General features: G+C 38.8%; 1 protein-coding gene across 1 annotated transcript in view; it reads right to left on the reverse strand.

Moving 5' to 3' along the window:
• Positions 1–485: 485 nt before the first annotated feature.
• kcnk12 (potassium channel, subfamily K, member 12) overlaps positions 486–15,990 on the reverse strand; it is a 45,311-nt gene continuing 29,806 nt past the window's right edge. Inside the window, exon 2 of the mRNA XM_038280107.1 lies at positions 486–5,111. Coding sequence (XP_038136035.1) covers positions 4,219–5,111 — 893 coding nt within the window. The 3' untranslated portion in view covers positions 486–4,218. The remainder of the gene's footprint in view (positions 5,112–15,990) is intronic.

The raw sequence follows: 15,990 nt of genomic DNA on the forward strand, positions 1-15,990 counted from the left end.
GTTAAACTGATGTTTCCAGATATCAAACATTGCACGGCTCCATATCTCTAACATAAATAGCCGCTAGACTGTAGAGAACTCCATGTGATCCAACACAATCTGAAACACTGAAACTGAGAGTTAAACATCCCTGTATGTCAGATGCAAAACAACAGACCGGTTTGTGATTTTAATGATCGAAGATGACTTTTCCCTGATGCAAAGCTTTGTAAATTTAAATAAAACGTATGAATTTCTAAATGTAGTTATAAGAAAGTGTCAGAATGTCATTATAGTTTCCAGAGTGAGGGAAGTAAAGGTTGGCTTGGAGAATAAAAACGCAGATATGCCTCTCAGTAGGAGGCATGCATTGATCCTTCTTTGAGGACTGTGCTGCAGGGGACCTTTTCTTAAAGGGATGCTGAGTGCCCAAATTAAGCATCATCAAAAATATAAAGAAAAATAGACATAAATCAGCAAGAAGGAGGAAAAAAATATATATATTTCAGCATAAACTACATCTCTACTTCTAAGTCCGTTGGATCTGTTTTAAACACAGATTTTGATTTTACAGTCCTATAGAGAGTTATTTCAGAAATGTTTCCTCCTTCAAACTCTTATAGTCATCGCTTCTTATTTGCATCACAAACGTACTCTGCTGCTCCCCTTGAATCTGCTCTAACAGCTTTGATTATTATATGAGTTTCCAAACAGCAATGTCTTTATTAAATGCAGTTAAAATCTCTGCTCAAATTTCTATATGAGACCTTTGTATTAATTTACCAGTAGCTGACAAAAATCTAACTGATCCGTCAATGCAAACATATAATAAGGTTAAAAAACAACAAACCTGGTCTTTGGCTTTGTTGATGAAAACATTTCATCCATTATCCAAAGAGCTTTCTCAGTTCAAAGCTAGTAGGGAAGACGTCTGAGCTTTTTAGGCTTGTTTTGGATTTAAATCCCATACAGCTCAAACTCCCCAAAGAGCAGAGTTAGTGCCCACTTTGAGCAGCACTAATGGTGGCTGTGAGGTGCTTGGTTTGAATTTTACTGAACATCAAGCTTAATGTTTAAATGTTTCTTCCTCTATTTCCTTTTTTCTTGTCCTTTCTCAAGAAATAACTGGCATTTGACCCCCAGAAGAGAGTCCCTTATCTTGGAGAGCCGTATTAGATTCTTTAGTAAAGTAGTCTAAATTTTCCTCACTGGACTGAACTGAGAATTGTGGAGCTTAGTTTGTGTTTAAGAATTTTGTCCTTGGGATTAACCAACCTCTGTCTGAGAGATCAGTTATGTCTGAAATGCACTGATACTGTTTTTGAAGAAAATCTTTCTGAGTTTTTTCAGACGTTCCAAAAATGCAATGGAATCCTTTGTGTGTTTTATTTTCCTTTTATAATGGAACCAACAATCCCCTGTTAGGAGAGTCCAATCTGCACATGAGAATTACATCTGCAGAATAACAGCCTTCAGATGAAGATCAAAAAAATTTCAACCGCCAAAAAATTAGGTTTAGTTGTTTTTTTGTTTTGCTTTAAACTTTTAAAATAACCTTGTCCTGGATGATGGCGAATCTTTAACAGGCTTTAAATGTTTACCCCCCTAATGTGTGAATTCTTTTTCAGAATGTTCTCTGCCTTTAAAACCTTTTCAGAATTAGATGCACAAGCATTATTGTCACAAACACTAAGTGGAGCATTTTACAGGAAATATTAACGTATCTCAAATTTCATCTAGATTTATTAAAAGTAAAAGACCTGATAATAACTTGACTTTGATTAGGTCATTATGACATGCATTTGTTTGGATCAAAACCATCTCAAATGTTTACAGCTGTCCTGCTTAAAGTTGAATCTTCACCCCAGTTTTATTTTTTATCTTTTGGAGCCTCTTTTGGGTTTATTTTATGGTTTGCCTTGAATTAAGAACCATCTATCTCCACATAATCCAATGAATAGCCTTGTTGTACCTGCTAGAGAAAACAATCTACGCAGCATGGTTCTGCCATTACCATGATACACTATGTTTAGGGACAGTGTTGAGAGTAATAATGTTACCTAAAAAATTAAATTTGTAACTTTGCTTGTTAGTCATTAAAAAACAAACCAATTACTTTTCACACATTAGTATAGACAGTGCGATACCTGCAATCTAAAGCAGCGTGTTACTACAACTTGATCAATCAAAGCAACTATGAGCGGCAGATCTTAGCTGAGGGTCAAGTAAAGCTGATATAGTGACATACAAAGTGCTGATTGGCTGAGAACCTGTAATGTGGGCGGGTGTTCACCTTACCTTGAACACAGGCTGAGAGGAGAGAAGATGGCACAGAGCCAATGAGAGTCCCTAAAAGTAAATCTAGAATCAAAAGCTAAACATTCCTGCGATATACTCATTATGTGCCAGAAAAAAGAATTTGTACATCTGTTAGAAGCACCTCTGATCTAAAGAAGCACCTAACATTGCCACATGTTGCTCTCTGGTATACTGAGTTCACTTGCATGGTTTACTGCTGTTTTCCCCCCCAGAAATGCTGTAAATCTGCAGTTATGCTGGGTGTTTTTCTCCAGTGGTGTGACCCCTGTTTAATTCTACATGATCATATTGTAACTCACTTGTTTAGCCACATACACCAAAATGGTACAAATTAGTGTATGTTTTTCAGATACGAAACCTTTTAAATTATTTATTTCAATAATTTATATCAAAAATCTTATATTTAATAATTTAACAATTTGTATTGAAGTTCCAATATCAGGAAAGTTTTCCAAATTCTTCAACATCTTAGATTGTAAAAAGGAAATGCATTGTTATTTGACTAGTATTTAGTTACGTTGATTGTACATTCACTTACTCAACTAGTAGCTATAACTAGTTACTCTTTTAAGTGACATTCTCCTCACTGATGTGGACTGTCCATTCTGAAGGAGGGCCAATAAATGTAGATTTTTGTCCCCTGTATTCAGACCATTTTCTTTTAGGTCCTTGCTGTCTATTTAAATTAGTTTCGGGCAAACAGACTTTCTAATTGTTTTGTTTCTATTATTTGATTTAGGGGTGTCACAGGGGGCTAAGCATAACTAGGGAACCCTCCTCTTTATTTTGTTTTATCAATTCAGCATACAGGTGTGCATTACTGTGTTATATCACATTAAATCCCTATAAAATACATTGAAACATGTGGAATTAAGGGCCAAAATCTAAGAAATGTATGAATATATATTGGATAAGCTGAATCCTTTTGAAATCACAAAATGTTTCATGAAAACCTTTGCATTCTAGTGAAAAGGACCTCCTCATACATCTTTAACCTATCTAGTGTTTTTCTCCTTTTCTTCTTTTTGCAATTTCTTTATAATACACTGCAGTTAATACCAAACAGAAAAAAAACTCTTTATTTTCCTCACAGTGAGTTGTTTAGCTTGAAACATACAGCATGGTGAAAGAAAGATATGGTTGGTGCCATCTTTTACCCTTTAAGTCAGTGTCTGGCCACTCAAACATGTGCATATAGCTGATAAGAAGGCCAGTTTCTCTCTCTCAAGAAACAGATTTTCATTCTTCATCTTTTTCCTTTTTTCCATTTGCAGAGAGAGGAAATTTCTCTTTGTAGCTTGTTGGTGTAGCACTGGAAAGCTGTCCTATGCTACAACCCCCTTTAAATCAGCTACATCATGGCCATGATGTGAAGGTCTACTTTTCACTGTTGGCCCCAAGAAAAGAAATTAATCAACAAAAGGCAGGATAGGGGTAAAAGAAAGGAAACGTTGAAAAATGGTGCAAAATGTACAAGAAATATAATGCATAGATCAGTATGTGCTATATCAGTCAGCGGTTATACTTTTTTTGTCAGCATATGTACATTCAAATGAACTGGCAACACTCCAAGAAAGCAAAAACTGTGCAGTTTGCTTCACTTGGCTCTTTTACAGCACAATGATTCAACCATAAAAGGTCTGATGAACTGACTGGGTGCACCAACTGCTTCCAGCCAAGAGCTGATATTTTAAAGCTCATTCTTTTTGAGTCTTAGGTTGAGAGTGCTGTCACCATGCTTTAAGAGGAGCTCTGTGATTCTCTGTTCATGCCATCATCCTTAGAAGAGGTTTTTAATTCCAGTCAGGAGTATAAAAATGATATATGACATGCATAACAAGGTACCATTTCAGCAGAACTGCAGGGTTCCACTATAAAGTTGAGAGATGTTTGGATGCTTTGTTTTCCTCTCTGCATGTTCTACCTGGAGTTACTCGTCTCTGCCAGTCTGTTGTTCATGATACCAAGGGCCCCCACGCCCCCAGAGAAGCCATTATGGCGAGAGCTGCCACAGACCGTCCTGGGATATCCGTTGGCAGACTCAGACAGCTGCTTCTGCATGAGAGCAAGGGACACCTTGTTTGAAGCCGCCAGGTCCTTCATGGAGATCATTTCCCCTGATAGCCTCCGTCCTTCAGTGTCACTATCACATGGACCGTCTGAGTCAGGCTGATGACTGAACCGACTCTGACGACCCCTGGAGCCTGGGCGGATGGCGTTGCGCCTGCCCAGGAGGGCGTTTGCCTTACTGCAACGCTGACAAAACAAACAGCTCATTTTCTCCAGCATCCAGTTGAGCACCTGCTTGATAACAATAGAAATTACATTGAAGAGTGAGTAGATGCAACAGACGCCCATTAGCATTAGGAAGAAGTTGGCCACCCTATAGAGGCTTTGGTATTGGTAGGCAGCACTCTGGCTGCTGACAAAGTCGCCAAAGCCAATGGTGCTGAAGGTGACGAAGCAGAAGTAGAGTGAATCTAAGTATGCCCAGCCCTCTACGGGGCTGTACATAGCCGACGCACAGCAGGAGATGGTTATGGCTGACAGTCCCAGAATCAGCATCACGTGGTACACGGATGGCTTCCATCCTGGGAGAGAGTAGGCTGAGAAGTCATGCCGGATTCCTGGTGGAAGGAGACCGCTGTTCCTGATTCTTCTTTCTCTCACAGCCTTCATTACAACAGCCAGGAGTGTTATAATGCGCTCCAGGAAGAGGTTAAAAAAGAGGATAGTGGCAGCGCAGCCCAGAAGCCCATAAAATATCAGGAACACTTTCCCAGCAATTGTCACAGGCGTCGTCATCCCAAACCCTGCAGGGACATAAAGACATTGCACAGTTATCCTCAAAGCTGAGACTCAAATATATGGAGATGGCAGAGGTTAAAGGATGGCTGAGGTGAGAAAGAGTGTTCAAACATAGAATAATAAGTCTGCATTTATAAAGAAATGTATGGACTTTATACTGAAACATAAGTTACTGTATAATTCCAGACATAGTCGACCTGTAGAAGAGCTTTGCAGGTACAGCAGATCCTTAAGTTTCCAAAATACTCTTCAGTAAGTTATAAAGTAATCGAAGTACATGTTTTTTAATCAGAAATGTTTATTTCTCTTATCCTGCATAATCATACCATAAAGCTGCAGAAAATCCAAAAATCAGTTTCTTAGAAATTGTGAATATTAAATAAGATCATTAAAAAAGGGTAGTTAGTACAGAAATGTTATGTTAAGGACATACTACTGCCTCAACAGTCATGAGGAGGATTTGGCAGTTGTCAAAAAGAGTTAGTGATACCCACCACAAGGAGCATAACCACAACACTGCAGCGCGTATCTCTACGGTTTAGTTCTGCATCCTGTTTTATTATAGAAAATGTCTGGAAAGTTGAACAGACAGAAAAATGCCTGGTGGAAAGAAAATGCACGACAAGCAGGGATAACTACGGCCTTGACAAGTATGAAGCCAAAGCTTTTCAAGAGATTAGGGGAGATTCACAGGGTGTGGAGTAATGCTGAAGTTGGTGCTTTAAGAGCCAGCACACCCAGACATGACCAGGACAGGAGGAAAAACAATTGTCTTCTGTGTGGATTTTTAATCTGAGACAACACTATAAGCTGAGGAGAAAAACCGGATTTGACTATTTATCTGTGGTCCATTTGTTGAAATGAGAAATTGCCTTTAATTACATAATTAAGAGTTTGAATTAAGAGGGAGATAGATAAAATCCATGGGAGGTACAATATAAATTTCTGCTGTCACTTATGGTTTGGTGGGACATGTCATCTGTTGGTCCATTTTGTTTTATTAAGTTCAAAGTGCAGCCATATTGGAGGAAAATATGAGGCCATTTCATACGGTAATTCACTTTGATGACAAGATTTTTTGATAAATTGTTTTTGCTTTCAGTAGAATTTGGCTCCTGCCTTCACTGTTAAAAGCATAAATGCTTGATCGTCCAGGTTGGCTTGATACAGAATTTCAATGACCAGTCTGCCATTAATAAGCAGAATGACAACTAATCTGAGATGGATTGGAGGAATCCCTGTGATGGACTGGCGATCTGTCCAGGGTGTACCCCACCTCTCGCCTGTAGACAGCTGGAGATAGGCACCAGCACGCCTAACGACCCCGCTTTGGATAAGATGAATGGATGTATGGATTGGAGGAAATTTATTTTTTAACCAGATCATTTAATTTTTCTTGATGTATAAATGATAAAACAGGGTCCTAAATCAAAGCCTTGGGATACCCCGTATCGGAGCTTAATAAATATCCACCAGCTGTTCATACAGATGCTAAGGCTTCAAACAGAAGGCTCAGTGTCTTTTTAAAGAAAAGTGATGCTATTCTTAATGAATTGTGTATATGCAATATGCTGAATGTACTTAGAGCTGGGCGATATGGCGATATATATCGTGAGGACGAGAGAAACATGTCTATCGTGACCTTTCTCCTCTATTTTTTCTATCGTGATAAACTTTTTTATTATTACTGCTAATATACATTTTAATATAATTTGTTAATATAACAATTTTGCGTTTTTGCTATGCAAACTCTAAGTGTATATAACAAAAAAAAAAGAGAATAAAAAGATAATGTGTAGAGAACGTGGTTTTGCGACACTACACCGCTTTACGTCACGCGGCTTTGCACCATACGTTTGCGACATTACTGACGGAGAGAGCCCGCGAAATTTCTTTCTGGCTTGAAAAAAAATGAATGATGGACACCCAAGAAGATGTTACCACAGCAGCGGTTACAGAGTCCGAAACGGTTGCCAGGTCACAGACACAACAAACACCACTTTTGCCCAAAAGGGGAGGCAGCTCGGTTGTTTGGTTATATTTCGGATTTCAGCCATCTGATAAAGAACAAACGTAGCCGATATGTAAACTGTGCAGCAAAGCCGTTCCAGCGGCTGATGCAAATACTTCCGGCCTCTTTTACCACCTGAAGAAAAATCATGAACAAGAACACGGGAAACTACAACCACTCCGATCAAAACAAACAAGGGATGAAAATACAGGAAGCACTGGAAAGAAATTCTCACAGCCGAAGCTTAACGAAGCATTCGCCCAAGGATCACAATATGAGAAGACGTCTCAGCGACACAAGCAGATCACAGGTGCTATTTCACGCTATATCTGTAAAGGCATGGCCCCCGTTTACATAGTCGAGAAAGACAGCTTTCGGGACCTCGTCTAATATGCTTACTAAAATGCTCAACCCTGTCCATCTGACGGACTATGAAAACATAAAATGCAACATCAGTTGTGGTATTAGGGGTGGGTATTGCCAAAGAAGTCACGATTCGATTCGAAACACGATTCACAGGCCGCGATGCGATTCTATCACGATGCATCACGATACTTGAATTATTGCGATGCATTGCAATATTTTCTCCTCCATGTTTTGTTTTTGAATGACTCGGCACAGTATCCCACGGCCGGAAATGCTTGTGACACAAGGCAGCGTGCGTCAACACATTTGCAGCGACATTTACTGGACTGGAAGTTGTATTACACTTGTTTTTGGCTGATGTTAGCCAACCATTCATGCAATTTTATTTATTAATTTTTTTAAATTAATAATCGATACTTGGCGTCAAGAATCGATGCAGTAGATCACGAAAATTGGAATCACGATGCATCATCATGACGATTATTTTGCACACCCCTATGTGGTATATCGTGATATATATCGTTATTGTGATATAAAATAATCCATATCGTGATATAGTTTTTTTCCATATCGCCCAGCCCTAAATGTACTGATAGATTTTTACCTCAAAAGAGGTAATTTCTTAGAATCTTCTATGCGGCTGTCACAGTTTAACCTGGGTGTTCCAGCTGTGGAAGCGTCTTTAGAATGAACAGCAGATACTGTCTGCTCAGGAATTACTGTTAGTCTCCTGTCATGTCAGGTTTAATGTGATGCTAAGCCTAGAGCATTATCTCCAATATATAACTGTTACAATGATAATGTAGAAAACAACTAACTAATAAAAACAGCTTTTATTAGTTAGATTATTATTACACTAGGGCTGCTCAGTGGCGCAGTGGGTAGCACTGCTGCCTTGCAGCAAGAAGGTTCCAGGTTTGGGGTCTTTCTGCATGGAGTTTGAATGTTCTCCCTGAGCATGTGTGGGTTCTCTCCGGGTACTCCAGCTTCCTCCCACAGTCCAAAAACAAGACTGTTAGGTTAATTGGCTTCTCTGATTTATCCTTAGGTGTGAGTGTGTGCGTGAATGGTTGTATGTCCTGTTTGTATCTCTGTTGCGCTGCGATGAACTGGTGACCTGTCCAGGGTGTACCCGCCTCTCAACAATAGACAGCTGTAGATAAGCTTGGGATAAGCATGATTGTTACACTAATTAGAAGAGCACATTTTTTAAAGAAATGAATATATGAAAAAAAAAATGCTGCTGAAGTAAAAAAAAGTCTTTCAAGGTCCAAATATTACCTTGGATCCGTCTACAGGATTCACAGTTTTGTTGCATAAAAGATATTAGCTATAAATTACCTACTGTACATGCAAAGCTTCCTCCACTATTATTAGCTTTCTTTATAAAAGTTGTGTAAAAGCCCTTTGAATTAATTTATATATTTTTTTACAAAGTTTTTGATCTCAAGTATTCATGTAATACTTGTAATACTAGCCATTGCATTTAATTTATAGTTCAGTTTAACAGTGCTTTCATTACTTTGCTACACATACTACTCAGAACATCTTATGCACCAACTCAGACACAGACATTCAAAGCGTTATGCCATGTGTCAACAAAACAACAGATGCTTTATTTGTCAACAAATAAAAACGTGCTCAAATATCAACAAGTTCACTTTTAGGCCAAGGTTTATAGATTTTCCATTGTCATTTCAGTCTCCTCGGAGCATTAGGCCAGATCGTTTTCCTCTCTTTCTCCTCCAACCGCCCCTGTCCGGTAATAAATGGCATCAATAGTATGACAATACTTTCTTTATGATGGCCAGAATGGCTTTTTTGACCTTATCTCCGGCCATGAAAACCACTCTCAAGAGCGTCTTCTGTTGACATGCCAGCTCATTTAGATCAATTCTGATTGATACAGATTGTTTTATAGACAGGAGGGAACACAGCCCCATCGTGTTCAGTGCCGGCGGATAAAAAAACAAACAAACAAAGTCTTGTGTATGTTGTCCACACTGAAATATCTGCCTTTATGATAGTGACATAGTTCACCAGCAGACATCAAGAAAACCCTCTGGGGCGCAGACAGGTGAAGGGCACCGATTACCCAAATTGAGCCCTTCAGTAAAATCCTACTTTAGTGTTCATAGTTAATTAATTAACAGCCCAAGACTCTTTAACCTGCCTGAATCAGTGGGAAAACAGATTACATCTTCTCTGGGCTCGCTGAGACAGCCTTCCGCACCATCTCTCATTACCAAGTAAATTACCTAAGAGAGGAAAAGGCTCCAGGCATCGATTCAGTGTAGCATTTCAGAGTCATTACTCCAGACCACTGTGTCAAGACACATTAGAGGATAGAAACCAATAATAGGAAGCAAAGCCTAAGCAAGTAAACACAGGCTTATTTGTTTACAAAGACTTCTTTATTTGTACAATAAAGCAATTCAATGAAGGCTACAAGTGAAGCCAGCGGGAGAAAGATGAAGGCGCTGACCTCAACAATCGAGTTGAAAAGAATTATTTCATCCAGCAGAACTTGATAAGGCAGAAAATTATATGTGTGCTAATCCGATTCAGTCCGAGCTCTGGGAGAATGTTTATTCATTAACATTAAATAAAGTATTCTCTACTCAACATGGAAAATTGCGCTATGCTTCAGTGGCTGCACACATAATTACACACTAGAGATTCAAGAAGGAGGAGAGTTATCTAGATGGCGCCATTTGTAACCATTAATTATAATATGACAGTTTTTTTAGCAAAGGTCGGCTCTAATGTTTTATCAGACTGAAAGTGGAAATTGAAGGATGGAGAAAACCACGTTGTGATTTCACATCCCTTCGAGCAATAGCAGTTTATAAACACATTTCACCTCTTTTCTCCAGGCCACATTCAAATGTCCTCTTAGAATGATAGTTCAACTCAGAACAGTTTCTCAGTCCTGCAGGTTGCAAGTGTGAACTCTTCAAAATACGAAAAGCACAGGACATGCAAGATCGAAGTCATCAATTTTTTTTCTCCTATAGCAGTGATAATCTTAATACATAAAAAATTTAAAAACATTAAAAACAAAAATTCTCTACTCAGAGTTGATTTGTATTTTTCAGCAAACCATAACTAAACTAAAGTTTTAGCTCTTATTGCACATTTACAGAAAAATGGGTTTATACGTCCATTCTAGAAATAAATACATTTTTCCGAATAACAATATAGACACCTCAACTCAAAATCAAATAATAACATTCAAAAAGTTTACAAAAACAATCAAAAAGTCAATTATTGGAGATCCAGTAAAGTAAAGAGACAAAAAATACAATAAAAAGGAGACAAAAAATCTGACCTTTTCTTAGAGAGGAATTTGAAGGTAATGAATAATGAAGGTTCACAGAATAATTTGCTGAATAGAAGCTTAACTTCCATAAAGTTCCATCAGCAAGGCAAGGCAACTTTATCTATATAGCACAATTCAGTACAGGACAAGTCACTGCGCTTTGCAAAAATTAATCTATAAAACAGAAGAAAAGTGTAAAAATATTAAAGTCAGACTGTTTGCAAATGAAGATAAAGGCATAATAAAAGCAGGTAGTTAAACAAATAAAATAGTTCCACTGTCAAAGCAGCTTTAGACAAATAGGTTTCAGCCCTTCCATAGGCTTCTGGAAGTTAGTTCCAGATAAGTGGCAAACAGGAACTAAATGCTGCTTCTCCAGATTTGGTTCTAATTCTGGGTGTACAGAATTAGGCTTGAACTAGAAGACCTAAATGGTCTGGGAGGTTGATACACTGACAACAAATCTGTTATGTAATGAGGTGCTGATCCCTTCAGTGATTTATGGACAAACAGAAGGATTTTAAAGTATCTTCTCTGAGCTACAGGGAGACAGTGGGAGGGCTTCAAACTGGGCTGATGTTCTCTACTTCCTTAGTTCTAGTACGAACACGGGCAGCAGTGTGTTGGATCAGTTGCACCTGTCTGATGGACTTTTTAGGCAAACCTGTAAAGGTACTGTTGCAGTAATCAATCCTACTAAAACAATTACATGAATGAGCTTTTCTAGTTCCTGCTTGGACATTAGTCATTTAATCATGGACATATTCTTCAGGCTGACCTGGTAACTGTCTTTATGTGCCTCGGAAAGTTCAGGTCTGAGTCCATCATGACACCAAGATTTTGCCTATAATCAGTGGTTTCTAGCTGAAGCTGTAGTAGCTGAAGCTGTAGTAGCTGAAGCTGTAGTAGCTGAAGCTGTGAGCTAACTCTGGATCTCTCCTCTTTTTATCCGAAAATTATTACCTCAGTTTTGTTTTTATTCACTTAATAAAGTTATGGTGCAAGTTATGCATATGATCTGTTCTAAGCATCTAGCAAATGCTCTGACTGGTTCATATTCACCTGGTGACATTCTGATGTAAAGCTGTGTGTCGTCTGCATAGTTATGGTAACTGATCTGGTTGTTTGCTATAATCTGAGCAAAGGGAAGCATGTAGAAGTTGAACACAAGCGGCCCCAGAATGGAGCCTTCAGGAACCTCACATGTGATTTTCCTGGTCTCCGTTTTAAAGTTCCCTACTGACACATTGAAGACCCTGTGCTTCGGTTAGGATTTAAACCGCTCTGGTGTTGTACCAGAAAGGCCAACCCAGTTTTCCAGACAGATCAGAATCTCTCTTTGAAGGATGAAGAGTTTTTCAGCACAGTTCTGAATACATTATTTAAATCACAAAAATAATGAGTGAAAGAAGAACATGTACCTCAGTCTGTCAGACTTGACCGCATCTTACCAAAGTAAAACTTTAAAAAAAAGAGGCCTTGCACACCATGGCCTATTGGTTAGGGCAAAGAGCTTGGAATCCTGATGCTCCAGACCCAACCCCATAGACTGCCACTCTGGGTCCCTGAGCTAAGACCCTTAACCCCACACTGCTCCCCTGGTGCCGCACAATGGCAGCCTAATGCTTCAAAGCAGTGATCTAGGATTGTGATTTTGCCTACCTTAGATCACTTACCAGCTCAAGCCATGTAATGAGTTTTCATATGAATTGATAGAATGCTCTTTTCAGTACCAGGCATAATGCACAAAAACAAGAAGGATATGATTTTCCTTAAAGCATCTGGCTGTGACTACAGAGGTAATGCTGATTCTGAGGCAGTTTTCAAATGAGAAAACTACTTACAGTGTCATTGGTGAAGTTGGAAACATTGTGTGTTTTAATTATTGTCTAAATTTGACCTGAAGACTCAAACTAGAGACACGATAATTAGCTTTTTTGTTTTCAAACTTGCCTAAGAAACTAAAATCTAAGCCACTATTTCTTTCTAAAGATGAAAACCTGTAAAACTGCTGTAATCAGCACTTTTTAAAATAACACTGGATCAAAAAGCTGAACTGTCAAACACAATCAGCATCTACTACACAGTGCTGAACCTCATTTCAGCTCCTTTGTGTTCTTAAACATGCAGCCTCACAACTAAACATAAGCCACCTATGAAGTGTAACCTTTGACAGGCATTATTTTTGGCTGCTTTTCCGTGATCCTGTCAGAGGTAAAATTGATTATCACTGTGGGACAATTTGTGGAGTAGAAAATGACAGCTAACAACTGCAACATTTTAAGAAAAAAAAGAAGGTAAAGTTTATCCTCACGTTGTTAAGTTGACCAAACTGACTGCAGCAGAAATATAGGATTTAATCTGTCTGCTGGTGCATGGTATTCTTTATCTCCTTCCTGAAGGCAGGATGTCTGTTTTTATCCTGGATGGGTAAGGAAATGAATGATTGGAAGGTCACAAAGTTTATTAAGAGGTATGCTGGCGATTTCACTACATACATTTCCGATACATTACAGGCTATTATTTTCCTTCACTGAAATATTCTAGCAGATAAAACATAAAGTGTGAATAGACTTGATAAAACAAGAATAGAATAACACCAAGCAAACATAGTTAGATTTAAAGTGTGAAGCTTTCACTAAAAGGGCACTAGTGTGTTTTTTGTTTTGCAACTGATCTTAACTAAATTTGTCATAGCCACCCCCAGTATCTATACTGTGGTTATACTGTAGCTCAACAGCTTGATTATTGGTTCTTACTGAATAAATAATTTTTTTTAAAACCTGACCATGCTTCTTTTGTTTCTTCATTATAAATATTTTAAAAATAAAATTTGCACAGATATAAAAAGTCCATGTTCAGAGTTTTTGCTGCTGACAAGTGACACAATGACAGTGTCCTCTGCAAATCTAATGGCTCTGTTGCACTTTTGCCAATAAAAGAAAGCACAGTTTCAAATAAAGCACTGCATATTCTCACTACCTGTGTCAAATCCACCAACCAGGAAATATTACTTATATCAGTGTGAAAAGAAAAGTTCACAAATAAAAGTTCAAAGCAAATTCAGACCAGAAATACATTTGCTATATCATCAAAGCTTTACATCAGAGGTCTTCAACGTTTTCCAGGCCAAGGACCCCCAAACCAATGGCGAGATGGAGCTGTTGGGATCTGGAGCTGTACCACCTTCCTCCAGCAGAGTGCGCCGTGGGTCTCCTGGAGCTGGAGTCTTCCAGCACACCTGAGACGCATCTACTCATCAAGAGACCTGCCCTTTATAACCAGCTGCCAGACCTTGCTTCGACGCCGCAGTGTTGACCTAGTTTGGTTAGCGACCTGAGCCTAGAACCTGAAGAATCTTAGCTGTCTCTTGAGAGAGATCTGATTCTAACTCTCCCTTGTTTTTGCCTCATAGGAAACCTGTCTCTAACCTGAAGCTCTGGATGAGCTTAACCTGCCGAGATTGCCCTCGTGAGCCAAACCTGAAGATTCCTATGTGGATTCCCCTGCTGCTCTTAACTAAGAGCTGGAAACTCTGATCAAGGTCTGCCATTAAAGTCAGAAGCAAGACGCTGCAGCTGCTCTTGGACTCTGCTAAACAAACAGTCTCTGGACCCAATGGTTCCCTCTCTCTCAAAGAGAAGCCCTGACTCAATCAAGGTATACTCTTGAATTATCAAAGACTCATAACTCATCAGCCTGCTTCCTAATCAAACTATCATCTCTGCAGACTTCAGTGAACCAGCCCGGACCAGTTCCTGATCCAGTTCATGATCATGTGTTTTTGTGCATACTCAATAAACTCTGTTAAACTTTTACCCAGCCTCCGTTGTGTTCTGCATGTGGGCTAAGAACCTAAGACCCATCATGACAGGAGCGGGGCAATATGGTATGGAGCGGGGATATATGGTATGAAATTGTGTTATATCAAACTAGTCCTAATGTAACAAAAGTAATTTCGCCTTGGGATTATTAGCATTGATGACTGAAAGACATCTTCTGCCTCCATTTATCTGTTTACTACAGTGTGTTGAATTCGTGTTAATGTGTTTAAAGACATTTCAATTAATGGAAAAAAATTGCAGGAGGTAATATAAAAAAAAAAAAAAAATTGAATCAACCAAAACTTTCGCGACCCCCATGCAGAACCTCCTTGGACCCCCTAGGGGTCGCGGACCCCCTGTTGAAGACCTCCGCTTTACATCATATCTGCTCACATTAAGATCATTTTTTTTTCTACTTTAGGTTTCTTTCAGTGAAATGTAACTGTAAGTTAAGGCATCTACTTTGGCTCAAGTATTTCTGAAATGGAGGTATCGGTACATTGAAATTATTTCAGGTCATTATAGAGCACTTTGCACGTATCAAGGCTCGGTGCGGCCTGCCCTTCTCAAAAACCCAACCAGACAAATCAAACGCACCCTACAGGTTTTCCAAAGATAAATGTCATTTTCTTTAACGTTTTGACCCGTTTCACCCAGAATCCACTTTAAAAAAAAAAAACTTCTTTAAGGTTTTTCGAATCTTGGCGAAACTTTAGTGCTGCAGAAAAATAGTAACAGCTAAACTGTAGTTGGGGTTTATAATTGTTGCAGGTGGCCTCAACATAATAATTTTTATGACTCTCCATGAGTACAATCTACAACATACAATGATAAGTCAATCAATTTAATCAATCAATTTAAGCTTAACAAATTGTTATTCATATTAGGCTTGACAGGGCAAAAGGCAGAAAATGCTAACCTATGTAACAAAGTGGAAAACCTAAAATATAACACAGATCAAACATACCAAAACAGGAACTAATTAAGGTCATGCCACAGCATTTTATGTAGAGTTTTAGTCCTGATTCATTTTAGATTTTGAGCCAATCAGGTGTGGCGTGTTTGTTTTGCTTTGGTTTATTGTGCTTCTGCATAACTCAACTGGACTTGAGCTCAAGATCACAACTGATGGCAAACTCACGGCTCCATCAATAAGCCCAGGCTGTCCATGTCCCGAAGCAGTGGAGCAGACCCAGGCCTTCATACAGTACCTCCTCGAGCATATCTGACAACTGGTGTGAAATTCTACAAAGCTTTCTTAATTTTACAACATTTATACTGTCTTTATACTGTAGCAGAACCTACTGCTCCAAAAAAAATTAAACTTTTATCTCACCGGTCTTTAGAATATGCCGACTCTA

The sequence above is a fragment of the Cyprinodon tularosa genome, unplaced genomic scaffold, assembly GCF_016077235.1.
Source record: "Cyprinodon tularosa strain WSP-4 unplaced genomic scaffold, ASM1607723v1 ctg157, whole genome shotgun sequence".
Lineage (NCBI taxonomy): Eukaryota > Metazoa > Chordata > Actinopteri > Cyprinodontiformes > Cyprinodontidae > Cyprinodon > Cyprinodon tularosa.